This window comes from Lactuca saligna, chromosome 8 (genome assembly GCF_052625555.1).
Source record: "Lactuca saligna cultivar CGN05327 chromosome 8, ASM5262555v1, whole genome shotgun sequence".
Taxonomy (NCBI): Eukaryota; Viridiplantae; Streptophyta; class Magnoliopsida; order Asterales; family Asteraceae; genus Lactuca; species Lactuca saligna.
Window position 1 is genome coordinate 11,499,636 of NC_136424.1, and position 19,536 is coordinate 11,519,171.

The following is a 19,536-nucleotide window of genomic DNA, read 5'->3' on the forward strand; positions in this document are numbered from 1 at the left end:
TTGCCAGGGTTTATCTAATATACACTAAGTCCATAACTGTCGATGTTATCTATTAGGCACTAAGTACATAGCTGGCAATGCTCATCTATAGGGCACTAAATTCATAGCTGCCAACTTTCATTTATAATGCACTAAGTCCATAGTTATCAAGGTTTTTAAGAGTATATCTGATGAACACGTCGTTCACGAACACCTACAGGTTGGTAGCCTGCTAGCGTTCCACTAGACTGTCTAGAATAGTCTGTGGTCGTCATCTATACTCTACTAGATGATTGGATCATCATTTAAGTCAAGGCTTCTCATAATCTATATCATCTTTCTTCTCTCATCATCCATATCATCTTTCTTCTCTCATCATCCATATCATCTTTCATCTATCCATCTTTACCCGATATATTTATAGGTATAAAAATACATATACATTTTAAATCAAGTAAAGCATGTATAAATCGTTCATCTAGCATAGATATTAGGAACCCAGATAATAAACACATATAGCATGTATTGGTATTAAATATTTCATATCTATGTGTAAGATGAAAGTAACTATGCACTCACTTGTTAAAGTGACGACTCGAAATTCGGGTAGCACTTTACTTCTAGCAATTGTCTTTTCTTTTGACGAAACCTAGTATTATTATCACTAGGTTTTAGTCTAATATTTATTGCGACTAATTATTAGTCTAGATTAATCATTAACTCAAAGTCTACTTCAAGACCTATCAAGTAAAGAATAAACATGTAGGATCATATCGGAGATAGGGTCTCGCTCTTTGGTATACGAAGTATATTGTTTGGAAATCTCACTTTAAACACCTCACTAAATCTTGTTTATATGTTCATAATAACGACTTGGAATCATTGATAAATCTTGTTTATATGTTCATAATTACGATAATGAACTTAAACAAAAGTTATACTTAAAGTATGATAAACATAACTCACTTATAAAAACTGTTGCGTGTGTGTTATGTGACGTAACATTTGACCCTCTTCTTTAAACCCTTTCCCACCTTACTTTAAGTTGTATTATCCAACATAAATTTTTTCAGCATGTTTATTATTTTAATAATATTACGAAGGATATTATTAACAATTCGACTATATTTTACATATTTTTAAAACTGTTTGGTAAATTTTATATAAATATTTTTTTGTGTTACATTGTCTATAACAAAATATTAATAAATTATAAATCACTAAAATTATCAAATTTATTGAACCTAACCCAAAAAATAATTATCGTCTTCGAAAATTTAACAAAATGAACATGTTCGCTAAAGTAACAATTTTATTTAATGCTATTTAGCAAATATTATGTTTATTTATTTTATATGAACGTCTTTAAAAATCATATAATCATAGTGATCTTAATTTTTGATTTGCATATGATTAATATGTAAAGGAACCGAACGTTCAGTGAACTGTTCGTGAATCGTTCGGTGGGAAGTTCGTTTATTTAATAAAGGAACGAACATAAACACAAATTCTCGTTCGTTTAATTAAACGAACGAAAATGAACAATGATTTTGTTCGTTTGATTATGTTCGTTAATATTCGTTTATATAAGTTAATTTTATGTTCATATATGCTTAATTGTTTTTGATTACATTACTATATTATATGTTCATATAGGATTTTTTTTTTTTTTAAATCTTTGTTCATTTATGTTCATTTAGCACGTTCACGAACATAAATGAACAATTTAATTTGTTAAACGAACGAACATGAACACGAAAACTCATTCATTTATCCGTCTGTGTTCTTTTATTTGTTCGACTAACTTATAGGTACGAACATGAACAAGCCTTCGTTCGTGTTTATTCAGTTCGTTTACAACTCTACATATGATTAAACTAGATAAATTATTGATTTAGGTTGTGTTTGGCATGCTACAGCTAGCTTGTTCTTTGACTTTTTTTAAGTTGTTATGATTAACAAACCAAAAAGTAACTTATAAGTTAGCTTTTTAAAAAGCTATTTAGCTAACTTTACCAAACATTATTTTTTTATTAGCTAGTTTTTCAGTTATGAACTAGTTTTTTTATTTAACAGCTAACATTTTAGTTATCAACTAGCTTTTCAGCTAGTACGCTAAACATAGTTTCAAAATTATTTTTAACTATTGTATGGTTAATTTCAGTTTATTTAGCAACCTGCAAACGTTAAAAAAACAAACAATCCTTTTATTACAAACTACAACCCTTTAATCCACTTCTTCTGTTGCAGGGATTGTAGCTGATATCCGCATAATTCAAACGTTTTTTATTCGAAAAAACAAACATATGAATGTATGATACGCATACACATATTTTCAACCAATTCAAATCGGCTCAAATAATTATAATTTCTAAAGATTAAAATGATGGGTTTATGGTGATATGAATCTTATCGTAAAAGAATAATAATTGAAAACCGATCATAAAGTGTGTTGAAAACGGACTAATCATGTTGTAGATGAGTGTTTGAAATTTTCTTGGGTTTGGTAAACTACGTAGAAACATTCAACAATTTATTTCAACCCATTGCAGAAAAAAATAGTAATAATAAATGACAAGTCAAAATTATTAACTTTTTGTCCACAAAAAAAAATATATATATAAGTATCAGTTGCTTTCATTATTCGAAATGATAATATAAAGTTGAATAAACGTTCAATCAAAATTTAAGTATTTAAATATTTCTAAGTTGTCAATTTACGGTTAGCAAAATGGTAATTGGAGACTTTTTTTCAGCTAGAAGCCTTTGACTTATTTGTGTCTAGAGAATTTGTGATAACGTCTCGAAACCACTGAAGTCAATAGGTATATGCATTAGGTTAGATGAGGATTAAAACAAAATCAAAATTCAAATTATTATTTTTATAAATGATATTTAAAATCAGTTTGGTTTTAAGTCGAACTACACCGTGTTATAAATTATAAACCTAGAAATCATTTTGATTTAATGATTTCAAGATTTATAAAAACCGAGCTAGACCAAAAACATGGTTAAAAACAAAAATTTATTCAACCAAGCCACCAAATTTACAAAACTGTAATCAACATGTTCTAAAAAGTAAAAACTACTGCCAAGGGCAAAATGGTCAGCACACAACACCAAGTACATGATACTTTCAGTAGATTTTGACATAGTTAAGTGTGACTATACAAGAAACCTAAAAAACATGTTTACGCAACTCCTATCATAATAATCAAGTTGAAGTTATTCCTCTTTTATACTCAAACTTCCTCCACTTCTAGTTCAAAGTCATCAATCTCCTTAAAGTAAGCTCTTTGCTGCTCAACAAATTCTTGTGGTAGCACATATTCTTCAACACTCTCCTTTGATGACCATCTTTTCTGTAAAAAAAAAAAAACATAGGTTACACTTTGCTTACTTGTTAAAGGGCAATTTAGTGATTTCATTATTAGTCAAAGATACCTTTTTATTGGGAGGGGGCTCTGTTTGTAGCTTAGATTGGAATGTATCTTCTGTTCCATCAGCTTGATTCCTATTCAACCAAAAAGCATCAATATTATCACCAACGAATGATGAAATACTACTAGCATAAATTAGATTTAAGTTATTAAGTTATGATATAAAAGAGAGAAAGAGACCTATTGATTGCAGTTCTCAAAAGAGGAGGACAGCTACTTTCTTTATTTTTCTTCAGAGTGCGATGATATAGAGGGGTAACAACTACATTTCTTTCATCTTTTTGAGAAAGATCAAAATGGGTAGAAGAACCTGTAACCCTTTCCCCTTTCTCCTTAATCTTCACACCAGAAGAAGGTGCAAGAACTTCCATCATCTTAGTCTTCATCATAGGAGGATAATTAAAAGGGACTGCAATTGACTTTCCTTTATCCTTTCTCTTCATTGAAGAATGTGACAAGTTGATATTTGTGTTCTCCAAGTGAGGATAGCTAGATTGAACAGCATTTTCTTTCCCTTTATCTTTTATTTTCATGGTAGAATCAAAAAGAGGAGTGTCCATGATATTCTTTGTGTTCTTCATATGATGGGCGCTAGATGACACATCAATTGCCTTCTGTTTGTCCTTAATCTTCTCCATTGAAAAGCAATTAGGGGCCATGAACGTCTTATTCCCATCATAAGTGGTTTTCTGTACAGAAGACTGACTTCTGTTCACCAATGTAGAAGAAGAAAGAGGCACAGATAGTTCCTTCCTTTTGCTCCTTGTTTCCTGGGAAGATGTCTGATAAAAAGGCACATCAGCCTTCACCTTGATTAAGGTTTTCCGGGTGTTCCTTCTTTGAGTATATGATAACTCATCTCCAACCAAATGAGCTAAGCAATGCAAATGTAATACTAGGTCATAATCTTATACTTAGTCATATTCAGTATCAGAAGACACAAAAGTACATCTTGATATTCAGAATTGTAGCATATAAATTGAATCTGTATCGGTCCTGCTAACAGTAGAAGAGCATCTGGCGTATACAAATTTGATTTCAATTTGAATCTGTAGCAAATCTTAATCTTAGTCATATTCAATTTCCTAATACACGTACACGTTACCCAAATCTAGATTTCGATTGGAAATCGACTTGACTAAGGTGATTCCGCTAACAGAAAACCCGACATGAACAATTGCATGTAGTGAAAGATACATCTGGACATGCGTCTTTGAAAGGGAGAGAGCGTACCTGGCGTGAGTGTCGGAGGTGTAGAAGGAAGAGGTTGGTCCGGCGAACTGATAAGTGAGTGGTTCTCATGGATGGGGTTTTGCGTGGATCCGATACTTGAATCGGAGGCGGTGGAAGATCCGGGTCTCTTCGCTTGTGAGAATGGAGAAATTGGGTAGGGTTTTCGGACGATGTTAGTGAGATTAGCAAAGGGTTTTCTCTTGATTGATGATCTTGTCACCATATTTCGTTGTTTCTCTAGTTCAGCTTCCTCCATTACTTTCCATTCGGTACAAGTCTCTTATATGAAGATCCTATGCAAGCTTGTTAGAGACGCTAGAAGAGAGGAGATTGTAAGAGAAGCTTCAACTGACAATGGCGGGATTTTGGGTGTAATTTGAAAACCTAGCTCCTGTCTTGGATTAGATCAGATATAAGCCCATTATTAGTATTTTCTTTTGCTTGGGCTCCATAGGCTATAGGCTTACTATCTGACATCTGTGGTCGATTGGGAATTTGGGCCAACTTTAAGGATCCAAGCACCCAGATCCGGATTCGGCTAAATTTACCCCGACTTGCCCTGTTTTGCCAACCAGGTGAGGTCTAGGCTGCTCTCCTCTATCTCTCTGGTTTCTGCTGATCTGCTCCGCCTCCGCACGACTGCAAGAACTGCCGCTGTCGCCTTCTGCGACCTCTTTCTTCCGTCTCCTTCGGCTATTCTATCTACCTGTAGTGTTGCCTCCCTCTCTGTCGCACAAAGGGGTTTTTCCTGTTTGCAGTTCCAATCGTGATGCGTGGTTTAGCAGCTAGGATCAACTACGTAAGTCCCTGTTCTCTAATGTATTCATTGATTCTTCCTAGAAATGGTTTTGAAATTTTGATTTGTGTGATTTCGGAGTTACGTGAACTGAATCTCCATTATCGCGCATCCTTTGAGTGATGATTAGCAGTTTATTAATTTGTTTATCTTTTTATATTCTGAATTCCTTGAATTCTCTAATAATTCCATTATTTTCTGCTTAATTGCAGTATTTGTGCAGAAGAAGACCTGTAAATGTTCGATCACGCCAGTATTCGTCATCATATCACGAAAGAGGTCATCCACTTCTGAACTATGAGCTTAGTTGTTTTAATTGTTTTGAAGTTGAATCCACCCAATAAATTTTCTCAAAACGCCTAGAATCCACAGAAATGCTTCAGATTACTCATATGCCAAGCTCCCTTTTAAGTGCTGCTAACAATTTAGTGGTGTATCCTTGTTCTAGGTTTTCCAGATGAACGAGCCATGGAGGAGGAAGCAGAAAAAAAATTCGGATGGCTTTTCAAACTTCTCTTTATTGGAACTGCAACAATCGGTGGATACCATATCTTTCCATACTTGGGTATCCAATTTCTTTTTAAAATCATTCATCAATCACTTTAGGCAAGATTTTAACAATGGATCTTTTTAGGTGATAATCTGATACACCAGTCTGTGTCACTTCTAAATGTCAAGGACCCACTATTTAAAAGAATGGGGGCATCAAGATTAGCTCGTTTTGCAACAGATGGTATAGTTGATCTATATATTTATATATTCTTTAACAAACAATTCAATATTACCATGTCACACTAGTTGACATACAATTATACATTTTATTTTAGATGAAAGAAGAATGAAAATTGTGGAGTTGGGTGGGGCCCAACAGCTTGTGGATATGTTGGGTGGTGCTAAAGATGATAGCACACGTAAAGAAGCTTTGAATGCTATTATTGCCATTGCTCGTTCTGGTTTGAGTCTTTTCTTGAATCTTGATCTTCCTTTTGCATGTTTTGATTGCATAATTATGCAAAATTCAAACATGTGTTAGATGATAATGAAATCTCAGTGTGTTGTTTTCTAATATGTTAGATGAAGCTGTTGGGGCTCTGCATAGTGCTGGAGCAATCTCAGTCATCATGGGTACTCCACTATCCAGTGAAGATGCTGAAATCGAGAAATTTAAAGTGAAATTGCTGAAAAGATTTAGAGATCTGAGATACGATGAAAGCTCATCTTGATATTAAGCTACTTTTGTTGAATGGTTGATTAGAACTAAATAGAGTATAAGACTAGACAAAAGCTGTAAGGCCATTTAAGGTTACTAGCTTTCATAAGTTATCAATTCCGTATGGTGTATTTTCCCATCATCAAGATCTGTGGTATGATCTGAGAACTAATTTTTGATCTTTGTGTGTTTTTTTTTTTTTTTTTTTTCTCCATATACTTCTTTCTAATGTTTTCAATTCTAATGTAGTAATCCATAAGTTTCATATTATCTTGATTTCAATAAATCAATATTCTCTCGTGATAAAATCTTTGAATTTGATTCGAAAACTACTCCGAAAGTTATTGTAGTTGTTAGTGGTGCCAAACAAAGAATAAAAGTAAAATCGCCATTTTTATTATTTTATATCATTAATCAACCATAAGCCTTTTGGCCTAAAAGTATAGAAAGAAATGGGAGTGTTAAGAGTATTTAAGTCATGGTAGATAGGTTCCAAGCAACATGGTGTTCTAAGTCACATGGTGGGCAAAAGGTGTATAAAAGATTCAAGATTTATAAAAAAGGCATCTTTCATCATTTGGATTTGAGATAGATATTATTTTACAAGTAACATTTCTCTCATTAATCTATCTATTTCCTGCTTTAGGCATTTAGCTATTAAACAAAATCTTGGCCTACAAAATGAGACTTTATCCATATGTTTTCTGCTTTAGCTATTAAACAAAATCTTTGCCAAAAAAAATAAGACCGCCTTAATAATACCTTTTGAAAAAGAAAACCTCGTGACATGTAATATTATTTTAAAAATAGATAAAAGTATATTTTCACACCCTTGAATCTTTGATTAATCCTAAAGAGTTACACTATAATTTATTATTCAGTATTGACTTTCTTAGCAAGGGGCAAAAGATCGATATTTTGGTCGTAAAGGCTATCTTTCCTACACATTATCTTCTTTTGATTTCACATCCAAAATTTCAGATTATTTTATTTCTCCAAAAAAATAAACTAAAAATCAGAACAAGAAATACGTGTCCATTACTCGTTTTGGTTCCCATTTTTTTCCATGAGCTCAAACTATGAATGAGGAAAATATGGAGTATTTTGTTTAGAGTTTAGACACACACACACACCAAAAAAAAACAGAGATAATAATAACCGAGACTTCTTTTATCATCAAAGTTTGTTAGTAATTTTAATCACGTAATTACATATAAAAGATAAGGCACCTGTAAGTCATTGGTCACATTTAAAGGTAAACTATGTCAAAAAGAATTCTTCAAGGACTGTTTCTGTAAATTTTCCCGTCAACCGATGAATGTGCCACCTTTTTAAAGGTATAAAGTATAAACCGGTGGATGGAGAAAAAGCAGTACACCAATGCAGCACAACTTTAGACAGCATCCTATTGCCGTCCACCTGCCCAATCCAAACTCTTTTTCCTGCAACAAACAAAGAATCTGCGAATTGCAATTTTCTCTCTCGATTTTATCATCAATGGAGACAACAATGAACTCCATCTAAATTGCGTAATCATCCCCTACAGGTACGTATTTTCCTTTCATTCTTATGATTCGTAGATTTTATGTTTTTGCGCGATATATACGTGTTGAACGCTTTAGAATTCTCAATTGAGGTTTGAAGTCGATAATATCGATCAATCGCTAGATTTTAGTGGATGTTACGCTCAATTCTCGTTTTGTGTATGTTCCTGAAGTATTTGGGCAAGATGAGGAACTCAAATTTGACTTGATTTGACATCTCGAGTTTCGAGCTTGATTTTGTTTTAGCTATACGTATTTTTTTTTTCTGGCAACGTGAATGATCATTCGATTTTCTTCAGTAACCATTATCATTGAATTCAACACCAGTTTTGTGATACACAGTTTATGCAGTAAGGCTGGAAGGTGAAATTTGGGAGAATCATGTTGATTTTCGATGTGGTGATGATATTCAAAAGAATTTGCTCGGTCGATTTGTATCCGTATGTTTCTCAGTTCTTATAGTTACAGTAGAAAAGTGAACCATTAATAGTGATCTCTTTTTCCTTCTTACTTTACATACAGAATGATTCTCCTTGAACATAGAGCGACTTAGAGATCGGCTGTAAAGGTCAAAATATGACGTTGATGACTGAAAACAGTGAAGTTCAAGATGAAGAAGAATCAAATGGATCTAAACTCAAAACTCATGTTCCTCTAGATATCAAAACCTTCAACATACCTCATACAAATGAAGATCCTCAACTTAATGACATCCACACTTCTCCAAGCAACAAAAGAGATAATTCATCACCTTTAAATTTGCAACAAATTGTCAATGAGAGGGATCAACCCTCACACATCATACGACGTCCCAATAAAATCAGCCATGGTTTTCAGAAAATGTTGTCCAGAAAACTTGATCGAGAATACCTTCAGAACATGGCTAAAGAATGGATAAAATCCCCAATTAACATAGTTCTCTTGATCTGGATCATATGTGTTACAATCTCAGGTGCAATTCTGTTCCTTGTCATGACAGGCATGTTAAATCATCTCCTTCCACAAAAACACCAAAGAGAAACATGGTTTGAAGTCAACAACCAGATCCTCAACGCTCTTTTCACTCTCATATGTCTATATCATCACCCTCGTAGGATCCACCATTTCATTCTCCTTCTAAGATGGAAATCACATGACGTTTCAAAATTGAGAAAATTATATTCCAAAAACGGAACTTATAAACCACACGAACGTGCACACATGGCGATAGTTATCTTCCTCCTTAATCTCAACTGCTTCGCACAATACGCATTATGTGGCATAAACGTAGGGTACACCAGATCAGAAAGACCAGCAATCGGAGTAGCAATCACCATCACCGTCGCAATCGCCGCTCCTGCTTTTGCCGGCGTTTACACCATTGTTAGCCCGTTAGGTAAGGATTACGACACGTGTCCCGATGAAGAATCCCAAAGCGAAATCAGATTTTCATTTTCTGAAACTAATCCAAAATGGAGCGGAGGTGTTCTCGACATCTGGAACGACATTTCCGTTTCACATCTCTCGTTGTTCTGTGGATTCTGTGTTTTCGGGTGGAACATGGAGAGACTAGGGTTTGGAAACATGTATGTTCATACGGCGACGTTTCTTCTATTCTGTTTGGCGCCATTTTTGATATTTAACATGGCGGCGATTAATGTGAAGAGTGAGGTTGTAAGGGAGGTTTTGGGGGGTACCGGAGTGTTTCTGTGTGTGTTTGGGTTGCTTTACGGTGGTTTTTGGAGGATTCAGATGAGAAAAAGATATAATTTACCGGCGACTAACTGTAAGTTGTGGTGTTGTGGGAAAGGTGATGATGTTAGTGATTGTGTTTCGTGGCTTTTTTGCTGTTGGTGTTCTCTTGCTCAGGAAGTCCGCACAGCTAATCTGTATGAAATTGTTGAAGATAATGGAAAAAGCTCAAACAGACGGGTGGCAGCTGTGGAAGATGCAATTTTGGAACCACCATTGCGTTGTTTTGTAAACAGAGAAGAAGGTGATTAAGAGGAACATTTCTAAGTTTGTGACTTTGTGTGTTGGAATTAGAACTAAGTTTTTAGATTTATATATTTATATAGTTTCGATTATTTAAACAAATATTGTTAATATTTTTAAAAGTTCTTAAAGATGAAACATTTATTTGTTAATTAACTCGCATTACCTTTTATATTTTCTGCTTGGTTTGTAAAAAGACGAGGTGATAGCCTGATAGGTTAACCCTTAGAGGGGTTAAGGCTCTGGTACGTAATTTAAATAAGAAACAAGAACTGAGGCAATTTTCTGATCTTTTTCCTTAATGCAATCCTAGCTTTTAAAATACAAGAAAAGAAACAAAACAAGCTAATAACGTGGAAACATGGAAAAGAAAATAGAAACATAGAAGATAATGGATTCCTAAATGCAAGCAGAAAAGTAGGACATGGATGATTGCTTCAATCTTCAAGTCTTGTTGGCTTCTTGGTGATTCTCTTGGGTCGTTGTTGGGTTATTGGGTTGGACTCCTTAGATTGGTTTACTAGGCTCGTATTATCACCTTCACCTCCTCTTGAAAATCGACATTGTCCTCAATGTTGGTAAAAAATGGGAATTGTTTATGGATATCTTCAACTGGTCCCCATGTTGCTTCTTCTAAAGGTTTGCCTTCCCATTTGATGAGGATTTCTTGTTTCCCGTCTTGATTAATTCTGGTATTTAATATTGATTCAGAAAGTGTGTTGACTTGGTGGTTTTCTTCAAATCCAATTGGGTCGTCTTGTTCCGTTGAGGAAGCTATACCATGAGTTGGCTTAAGTAGCGAAACATGGAAGACTGGATGTATGCGGGAGCTGGGTGGTAGAGCCAAACGGTAGGCTACTTTCCTTATTCTTTTTTGTGATCTTGTATGGACCATAGAATAACGTGCTAGCTTGTGTGATTTTAGGTTGCCCATTGATTTTTGTCTGTAGTCTTGTAGAAGTAAGTAAACTACATTGTTGACTTGAAATTCTTTATCTAGTCGTCTTTTGTTGGCTTGTTTTCTCATTCTTTCTTGTGTCGTGTTGATCACTTCCTTGAGCAAGGCAAATGAGTCGTTGATGTTCCAACAAGGAAGAATCTATCGAAGCTGTTTTATTTTCTCCCGAGATGTAGTCATGAATCGATGTTGGATCTCTACCATAGACTGCTTTGAATGGTGACATCTTGATGAACGTGTGGTAGGGTGTGTTATACGAAAATTCAACCAAGTAAATGTACTTTTGCCACGATGTTGGTTCGTTGAAAACAAAGGCACGGAGATAGGTTTCAAGGCAACGGTTCACCACTTCTGTTTGGCCATTTGTTTGTGGGTTATAGGCACTGGAGTGGAGAAGTTTTGTACCAAGTTGTTTGAATAATTCCTTCCAGAATTTGCTTATGAACAGGGGATCTCTATCTGATACAACGTTCTCATGGTAGACCATGCAAACGATAAATTTCCTTCATGAATATGGATGATAACTGTATAGCGTTGTATTGAGAGGGTAACAAAATAAAGTGTGCAAATTTAGAAAGTCTATCAACTACAACCCATATTGTTGTTTTGCCTTTGGAATTAGGGAGGTGTATAACAAAATCCGTGGATATCTCAAGCCAAGGAGACTCTGAGACTAGTAGGGGTTGGAGAATGCCAAACAGTTTGTGTGTGGGTTGTGATCTCGTCATGCCGTTTGGCTTGAAAAACGCACCATTGAATTTTCAGTTCGTCATGAATGATCTCTTCAAACCAGCCCTTCGACGGTTCGTGTTAGTCTTCTTTGATGATATCCTAGTCGTCAGTCCTTCCTTGGATACTCATTACCAACATTTACGGGTTGTTTTTCAAAGCTTACGGGACCACCAATTTCATGCCAAACCTCCAAATGTATGTTCGCTTTGCAAGAGATCTCCTTTCGAGGACACAAAATTTCATCAACAAGAGTAGCACCATAAGCGAACAAGATACACGCAATACAACAATGGCCGCAACCCATATCCTTTACAACCTTGCACACCTACTTATGATTGACGGAATATTATCCTCAATTTGTTCCCCTCAAAATTGAAGCACCTGTAATTGATATTCTTAAACTCAAATCTTTTGAGTGGAGCAAATCGGTATAGGAGGCATTTGAACAACTTAAGACAACCATGCAAGACTTGGTGACGTTAGTCCTACCAGATTTCAAATTTCAATTTGATGTAACCACAAATGCTTTAGGAATGGCTATCAGAGCAATACTATCTCAAAACAACAGGCCGCTATCTTTTTTTAGCAAGAAGTTATGTTCCACCATGCAGAGTCAATCGACATATATCAAGGAAATGTACATCATTACGTAAGCAGATAAAAAATGGTGCCAGTACCTACTGGGCTGACGATTCAGGATCTACATTGATCATCACAACCTCAAACATCTCCTCACATAGATGATCCAGACACCAATACAATAGAAATGGGTACAAAGCTGATAGGATTCGACTTCGAGATCCATTACAATGGTGGCTCCGTGTAATATGGGTTGTAGACTCTGAGACGTTGTAGCCGGAGCAGAGATCTATCTTGGAAAAAATAGTGGCTCCGTGTAACTCGTCAAGGAGTTCATCGATAGTTGGAATGGAGAATCGATCTTGTACTGTCACTAGGGGTGGCAACTCTTGACCCAACCCGTAACCCGACATTGACCCAACCCGAAAATACATGGGTTTGGGTTGCGATGTTTGACCCGCCAACCCGTTTATTTCATGGGTTGGGTTGGCTTGCCTGTTTGGGTTCGCGGGTCAACATATATATATATATATATATATATATATATATATATATATATATATATATGACATTTTAAAAAATAGATATATTTAACTATTAATGAAATCTGATTTCCTTCCTATTTGTAATATATCGTATCATTGTATTCCTTCTGTATTCATATGTGACTAGTCTACGTTTGCAGTGCTCTAATCAAAAAAGAAAAAACACATGTCGTTATTTTTAGATATTCACGAGTCACAAACAATGAACACATCCATTTCGTATGAATGTTTTCATTTTTCAATTTTATTTGGATGTTAATAACTTTATGAATTTATGTTGGAAACCTTTTTTTAATGTTAGTTACTTTAATCACTTTATGATTTTATGTTGAAAAAACCTCATTTTTTAAAATACGTTGCTAATTTATTAAACATGTTATATAGGTTGGGTTCGACCCACTAACTTGTGAACCCGCAAACTCATATACTTAAACGGGTTATATGGGTTGGGTTGGGTTGAGATTTCCAACCCACCAACCCGTGACCCGCCAACCCATATATTATATGGGTTGGGTTGAGTTTATGTTTTCTAACCCGCCAACCTGAACCCAACCCAATTGCCAAGCCTAACTGTCACGACGTTTAATGCAAAATCTCTTGGAGCCGTCTTTTTTTTTTTTTTTTACTAATAGCACTAGGGAAGAAAAAGGGCTTTGGCTAGGTCTGATAACGCCATTCTGAGGCATCTCTGTTATTAATATTGTCATGATTTTTTTTGGAACTATGGATAGCAGTACGATTTAACATTGATGATGGTATTTGGATTGGTTAGGGGAATGTTGTGGTCATGTGGTCTAAATGGTGGTAGGGTATGAGGTTCTTGAAAAATCTATGAGAATTGTTAGAGTAAGGCGTGTATTTTTGGATTTTTGTGGGTGAGGGATGTAAGGCTAGTGGCCTCGTTGAATGGTGTCAGGTTGTAGTTAAGAGTATGTAGTGATGCAATAGTACCTTGACGTATTAGCGTGGACAAGGTGTTAGGGGTTACGTGTGATGGGTTTTGGCCAAAAGAACATCCTATGTGCTCATACAAACCCTAATGCTTGGATCTAGGTTTCTCTATTGTACATGCAATTCATCCAATACTATAAACCCTAGATCTACTATATGATAATCAATATAACATATGAATTAGGGTTTAGATCATACCTTGATTGTTATGTAGCAATAACAATCTCAAATCCTTCTTGTATTAACTTTAAAAAGCTTAGAGTCACAAATGTCACTCCTCTAATGGTTCACAAACACCAAGAGCAAGAGGATGAAGAAGAGAAGAGAAGGAGACACCCAAAAACCATCCAAAACCCTAAGGAGTTGCTTCCCACGTTTTTGGTGCTCTAGGGATCTTTAAATACTGAAGCTATTAGGGTTATCTAACAAGGAAACCCTAATTTGATTGCTTAAGCCCTAAGCAACCGATGGACTCCTTCCTTAAAGGCCCTATGATGATTTCTAATGGGTTTCTCCATAGAATTCGTCCACCCCTTTAATATGGAGTCCATTAGCTCAATATTCAACTATCATACAATTGACAGTTCAAGTCCCTTAAGTTTAATTAATCTCTTTTAGCCATAAACTTAATTTTTTATTAATTCTTGACTAATATTAATTAAACAATATGATTTCTCCTTTAATATATTATTCTCATAATATATTAATAAATCATATTTAATCCTTTCTATCCATAATTCATCCTATCAAGTCGCTTTGGTGAAGGCAACCCAAAAGGACCATGCACTATCGGGTCAAGTACATACCAAAATAGTTATGGACTTAGACACTAATCCAACAGTCTCCCACTTGGATAAGTCTAACAACTATTCTGCGTATGACTTCAGATCCTGATCTGCAATTGTAGCTTTCCAAAGCTGCTGTCAACTCTGATCTTATCAGATACGCGTGTCCTTTAGATAAGGGATCATATATTCCTCCATTCTAGATATCGTATAGATTGAGACATGGATCTAAATCATTCTCTCTGTCTATGTGTTGTTTCCCAAATTCAGATTTATGACGACTGACAACATACTATAATTGAACACATCAACGTAGTCCCGGCTTGGCCAAGCGCTTAGGTGTCATCACTAAATCATCGAGGGGCCCACAGATATCGCTTTCACCATACTTTGGATAAAAGGAACGGATAAACTTTCACTCAATGCCCGCTTGCACTCACTCACCAAATCACACACAACAATATGTTTTATAACACCAAGTTACTGGTGCGTTTACATATTATCAATGTGCAACCGGCGCAAGATACAACTCACACATCTCGGTTTCAAGAATATAAGATATTATTGTTTCACCAATCACTCGTGATAAAATCCATGAAGTGATCCAAGTGAGCGTGGGTTTAATCCAATGCTCAAATCAGATTCATAGGCACTCATGAACGTTGCAGCAAACATTTTCTTATGTCTTAATACACTTTAGACAATCCACACACCAATTCACGACAGTCTTCTTTCATATGTACTTCCAACATATGAACGACTGTGGCCCGTTTGAATAATTTGACTATACTAAACAAGTAAAATTATTCAGGAAGTCAAAACATGCAAAATGAAACACAAGAATAATACTAATCCCATATGGCCTCAAACCTTTGAGTATAAATAAAACACCTTTTATTTATCACCATATCGATTACTCATTATTTGTCGTTTCGGGTAATCAACTTCTTACTTGAACTGTAACTATACTTGTCCCATGCTCTTAGCATGCACACAATGTTTACCTATGGTCCTTACTTTGTGAAATAGGTCAAATGAACACATTTCCAATCATACTCATTTCACAACTCCCAATCCTTATCACAATTGTAAGAATATCAAATTCTTGCCACTTATAGAATATGCTAGATTCTAACATTTTATGCAATGATCCTTTTGTAATGTCACTGCACTAAGGTCACAATGACTATTGCCAATGAATTACAAAGCTCTCTATCGGAAATTGTTACAAGACAATTCCATACATGTGATGTCTCTCACTCAAAGTACATTCCTTTGAACATCCTTTTGCATAAAGTTTCTAATCTAGACATAGATTCTCAATATCTAACTCCCAATATGGAAACCTTTCCATACTTACCATACCACAAATCATTCTTAATAGAATCTTATCTATTCATAATAATGTCGATATGGTCCATCCAATATCATGCTTCCAACTACTCACAAGCGACCAATCCTCAGCGAACTTTGGATTGTCCTTTGATAGTTGTTTAATTATCTTAGTCAAAACCGATTCTTGTCCTTTTTCCCTATTAATGCACTAGACATTTGAAAAAATTTAGAATGGTCAAATGTTATAGCATTTGCAATCGATCCTATACCTTTAGCGTATGGGACATGATGCATAATGTCTTACATGAAGATTTAATACTTTATCAATCTTCTGCCATAATATTATAGCGTTTGCAATCGATCCTATACCTTTAGGGTATGGGACATGATGCATAATGTCTTACATGAAGATTTAATACTTTATCAATCTTATGCCATAATATTTTATGTGCTACGTTCTTATAATTCGAACTATGAAAAGGAATGTTGTAATCATAATCGAAATTTAATAACACACTATGTATCTTTGACCATGTTTATTAACATTCCACAACCTAAGCCTTTAGTTTTGAAATGAATCATAATATTCTCTCCCTTAATTATAGAAAAACAACTTTACATCCTTACTACTTTGTAAAGTATGACTCTTGTTTTCTATAATTAATACTGCTAACTTGCAATACTTGACTTAATAATCATACCAGCACAACTTTTATGCTCCCACTATCATGATGATTATTATCAAATAAGCACAACACTTATGCTTCCACTAGCATTGACATGTATTTAGAAAACAGCTTAACTTACAGAAAAACAATACCTATTGAATTTCTTAAGTTCATATTTCTAATACTTAATGCTTTGATAATCTTTTATCAAAGCTTCTTAATCTCATACACCTTTGTCTAAGATAGCTCATATGTGTGTCTAAACAATTCAGACTAATTTCCAAATCTCACAATTCGGATCATGGAAAGGGATACCGTAACCATAATCAAATTTGAGAATACAATTTTACAATTGCTATCTTCTTAAAATCTCTCTTAGTGAGAGCATTTTCTCACAGTCATTTTCATGAAGGAGAAAATCTTATGACACTTATATTTCAATGGTGTATGTGTTCTTATCCATGTGAATTTGTCAACACCAAAGTTTGCGACAAACCCAAACTCTTATGGATGGAACCTTTTTTAATCTTGATCTCTTGCCTTATGGTAACACGGCTGCCCACCATGTCTTCCAAGTAGTTAAGCAGCTCACCCTTTCTTATCAATGCACTTTTCATTGATCAAGGTGCTTGCTTTTTATGCGTTCAAATGAGAACTCATAGAACTTACATGTATAATTAACTTAATTGGAACGACACAGAAACAAAATAATGTCAACACGATAGGTTGTAAACCTCAAGTTGTGTGCTAGTGATGATCAATAAGGTTTATTCATGATTAGTTCTTGAAACTTTTCAAGATCATTAAGACTCCCACTGACTCCTTGACATATAAGATTCTTTTGTCAATGAACATTTCTTGACAAACGAATATTCAAGAGTTAGTGTAGCTTTTATCAAGACAAAACATTTCGTAAAATTGGTTCTAGTTGGGTTTTGTCTTATCCAAGACATCACAACTTTCCACATTTGATGAATGCTATCAACCTTCCTAATACTTTTCACTCAATGTCACAATCTTAACTCTAAGACTTGTTTTGGAACTAAGTATGATTGGCTTCTTGATTCAACCACTTCTTCAATTCTTGATTCCTCTTTTCAGACATACAATTGCACTAAGACTTATTTAGAGGATCAATTGAGATATGGTTCTTAATCATTAAGACTTATCATAAAACATAATAAAATGTACTCTCCCTTCTTCTTAGAATAGAGAAACTTTTATCTTTATGCCTACTTGATTCTTCTTATTCGTTATGCTATTGATTTGAACTTTTTCAATCAATTAAGAATTACACTTAATCTCATAAGTGTAATCATATTTACTTAACCTTAGTAAATTATGACGAATATCTTTGTTACTCTTGTGGTGGACTTGATCAACACATAACCTTGTGTACTCGATCTCCTAGTCCTTCACTTGACACTTTGTCAATGAATTAGTCTAATTTTCAAATATGAAACTTCTCATTCATCATGCAATACTTGTTGTATGATTCCAAATCTCTATCCAATTGAAACTTGGCGATGAGAAACTTTCCCTATTTGGTAAATTCTTGACTATTTCACAAATAACATAATTAAGAATCACATCCATGCGATGTAGAAATATGCAAACACCAATTTTTCATAACGATTTCATTACAAGGAAATGAAAAAATAAATACGTCAAACAAAATTTATTTTATTTATAAAAGCAGCGGAAAACATTTGTCCTTACAATGCAAAATCAACTGAAAAACTGTGTAATCAAATATTCCTAACTACTCTATCATAACTTTCTAAGCTCAAAATCTAATCTTCGAACCCATGCAATCGAGATCCATTTCTTCGTGATTAGATTCATCTTGCTCTTTCATCAAGCTTCCTCTCTTTTCATTGATCCTGCAAAACATTCAAATGCAATCTTATCATATTATGTATTAAGAATCAACGAATAGGAACTTAATGGAGTTAGATAGTGGATTTTACCTGAAGCACAACCATACTCTTTGACTCTCCCATCTTCTGGACTCTTCAGGCTCTTAGGGCAGACTTGTATCCAACGCCCTTTCTCTTGGCTGCAAACACAGGTCAGTTCTCCTAGAACGTCCTCGGAAGCATGGTTGGTTGACTTTCCTAACAAATATGCTCCATTTCTTTGCCAAACCATTTCTGATTCAGCAGCAATGAGCATGTAAGTTAGGTCAATGAGGTTTGCTTCATGATCCATCATATAATACTTTCTTTTGAACTCATTATATGATTCAGGGAGTGACTGTAGAACCCAACCTATAGCCAACTCATCAGGGAATGATGCACCCAACATTATCAACCTATCGATGTGTGATTTCATTCCTAGAACGTGGGCACACACGGGTTTACCATCTTCATGTTTCATTGCCAATAGGGCTTTAGTGACATTGAACCTTTCAATTCTTCGATCTTGTGGGTTAGGGAGAACAACGGGTGGAGGAGGAGGAAGTGAAGCATGATTTCTTGTTCCTCGATCGAATCGTGGAATATCATCTTCATGTGGAATGCTTGTTCCACAGGATTTGGGAAGACCATAGTTGTCGTACTTTGACATCTACAAAACGGGAGAAAACAAATTCAACTTAGTTGATTGATTGAGTCCTTAATAAATCACCCAAATGAGATATTAATGCTAGGACCCAACATAATACACTACAACCTAGAAAAGGGATGTCGTAATCTAGTTGCAGAATATTTGAAGGTAAGTGAATGATGATTCACTAATTTTCCACCATGAAAAACGAAAAATAAATTTAAGTTTTAAATCTATGAAAACTCCTAGATCCTTTGAGA

General features: G+C 34.9%; 3 protein-coding genes across 5 annotated transcripts; 2 read left to right on the forward strand and 1 right to left on the reverse strand.

Moving 5' to 3' along the window:
- Positions 1-2,990: 2,990 nt before the first annotated feature.
- LOC145012145 (uncharacterized) lies at positions 2,991-5,047 on the reverse strand. The gene is made up of 4 exons (XM_078970924.1): positions 4,653-5,047; positions 3,600-4,293; positions 3,424-3,493; positions 2,991-3,341 (listed from the first exon to the last, which is right to left on the reverse strand). The coding sequence occupies exons 1-4, from the start codon at positions 4,906-4,908 to the stop codon at positions 3,222-3,224; spliced, it is 1,140 nt and encodes a 379-aa protein (XP_078827050.1). The 5' UTR covers positions 4,909-5,047; the 3' UTR covers positions 2,991-3,221.
- Positions 5,048-5,208: 161 nt separating this feature from the next.
- Positions 5,209-6,837, forward strand: LOC145012146 (ARM repeat superfamily protein). Its single transcript, XM_078970925.1, has 6 exons — positions 5,209-5,451; positions 5,661-5,727; positions 5,897-6,013; positions 6,083-6,181; positions 6,276-6,401; positions 6,523-6,837. The coding sequence occupies exons 1-6, from the start codon at positions 5,422-5,424 to the stop codon at positions 6,669-6,671; spliced, it is 588 nt and encodes a 195-aa protein (XP_078827051.1). The 5' UTR covers positions 5,209-5,421; the 3' UTR covers positions 6,672-6,837.
- A 1,202-nt stretch (positions 6,838-8,039) lies between these two features.
- LOC145012238 (uncharacterized) lies at positions 8,040-10,328 on the forward strand. Of its 3 annotated transcripts, none has more exons than XM_078971031.1 (3): positions 8,040-8,204; positions 8,530-8,642; positions 8,725-10,328. In XM_078971031.1, the coding sequence occupies exon 3, from the start codon at positions 8,779-8,781 to the stop codon at positions 10,183-10,185; it is 1,407 nt and encodes a 468-aa protein (XP_078827157.1). In that variant the 5' UTR covers positions 8,040-8,204; positions 8,530-8,642; positions 8,725-8,778; the 3' UTR covers positions 10,186-10,328. The 3 variants fall into 3 exon arrangements, with proteins under 3 accessions (XP_078827157.1, XP_078827156.1, XP_078827158.1); XM_078971030.1 differs by having other exon boundaries at positions 8,545-8,642; XM_078971032.1 differs by having other exon boundaries at positions 8,554-8,642.
- The last annotated feature ends 9,208 nt before the right edge of the window (positions 10,329-19,536 follow it).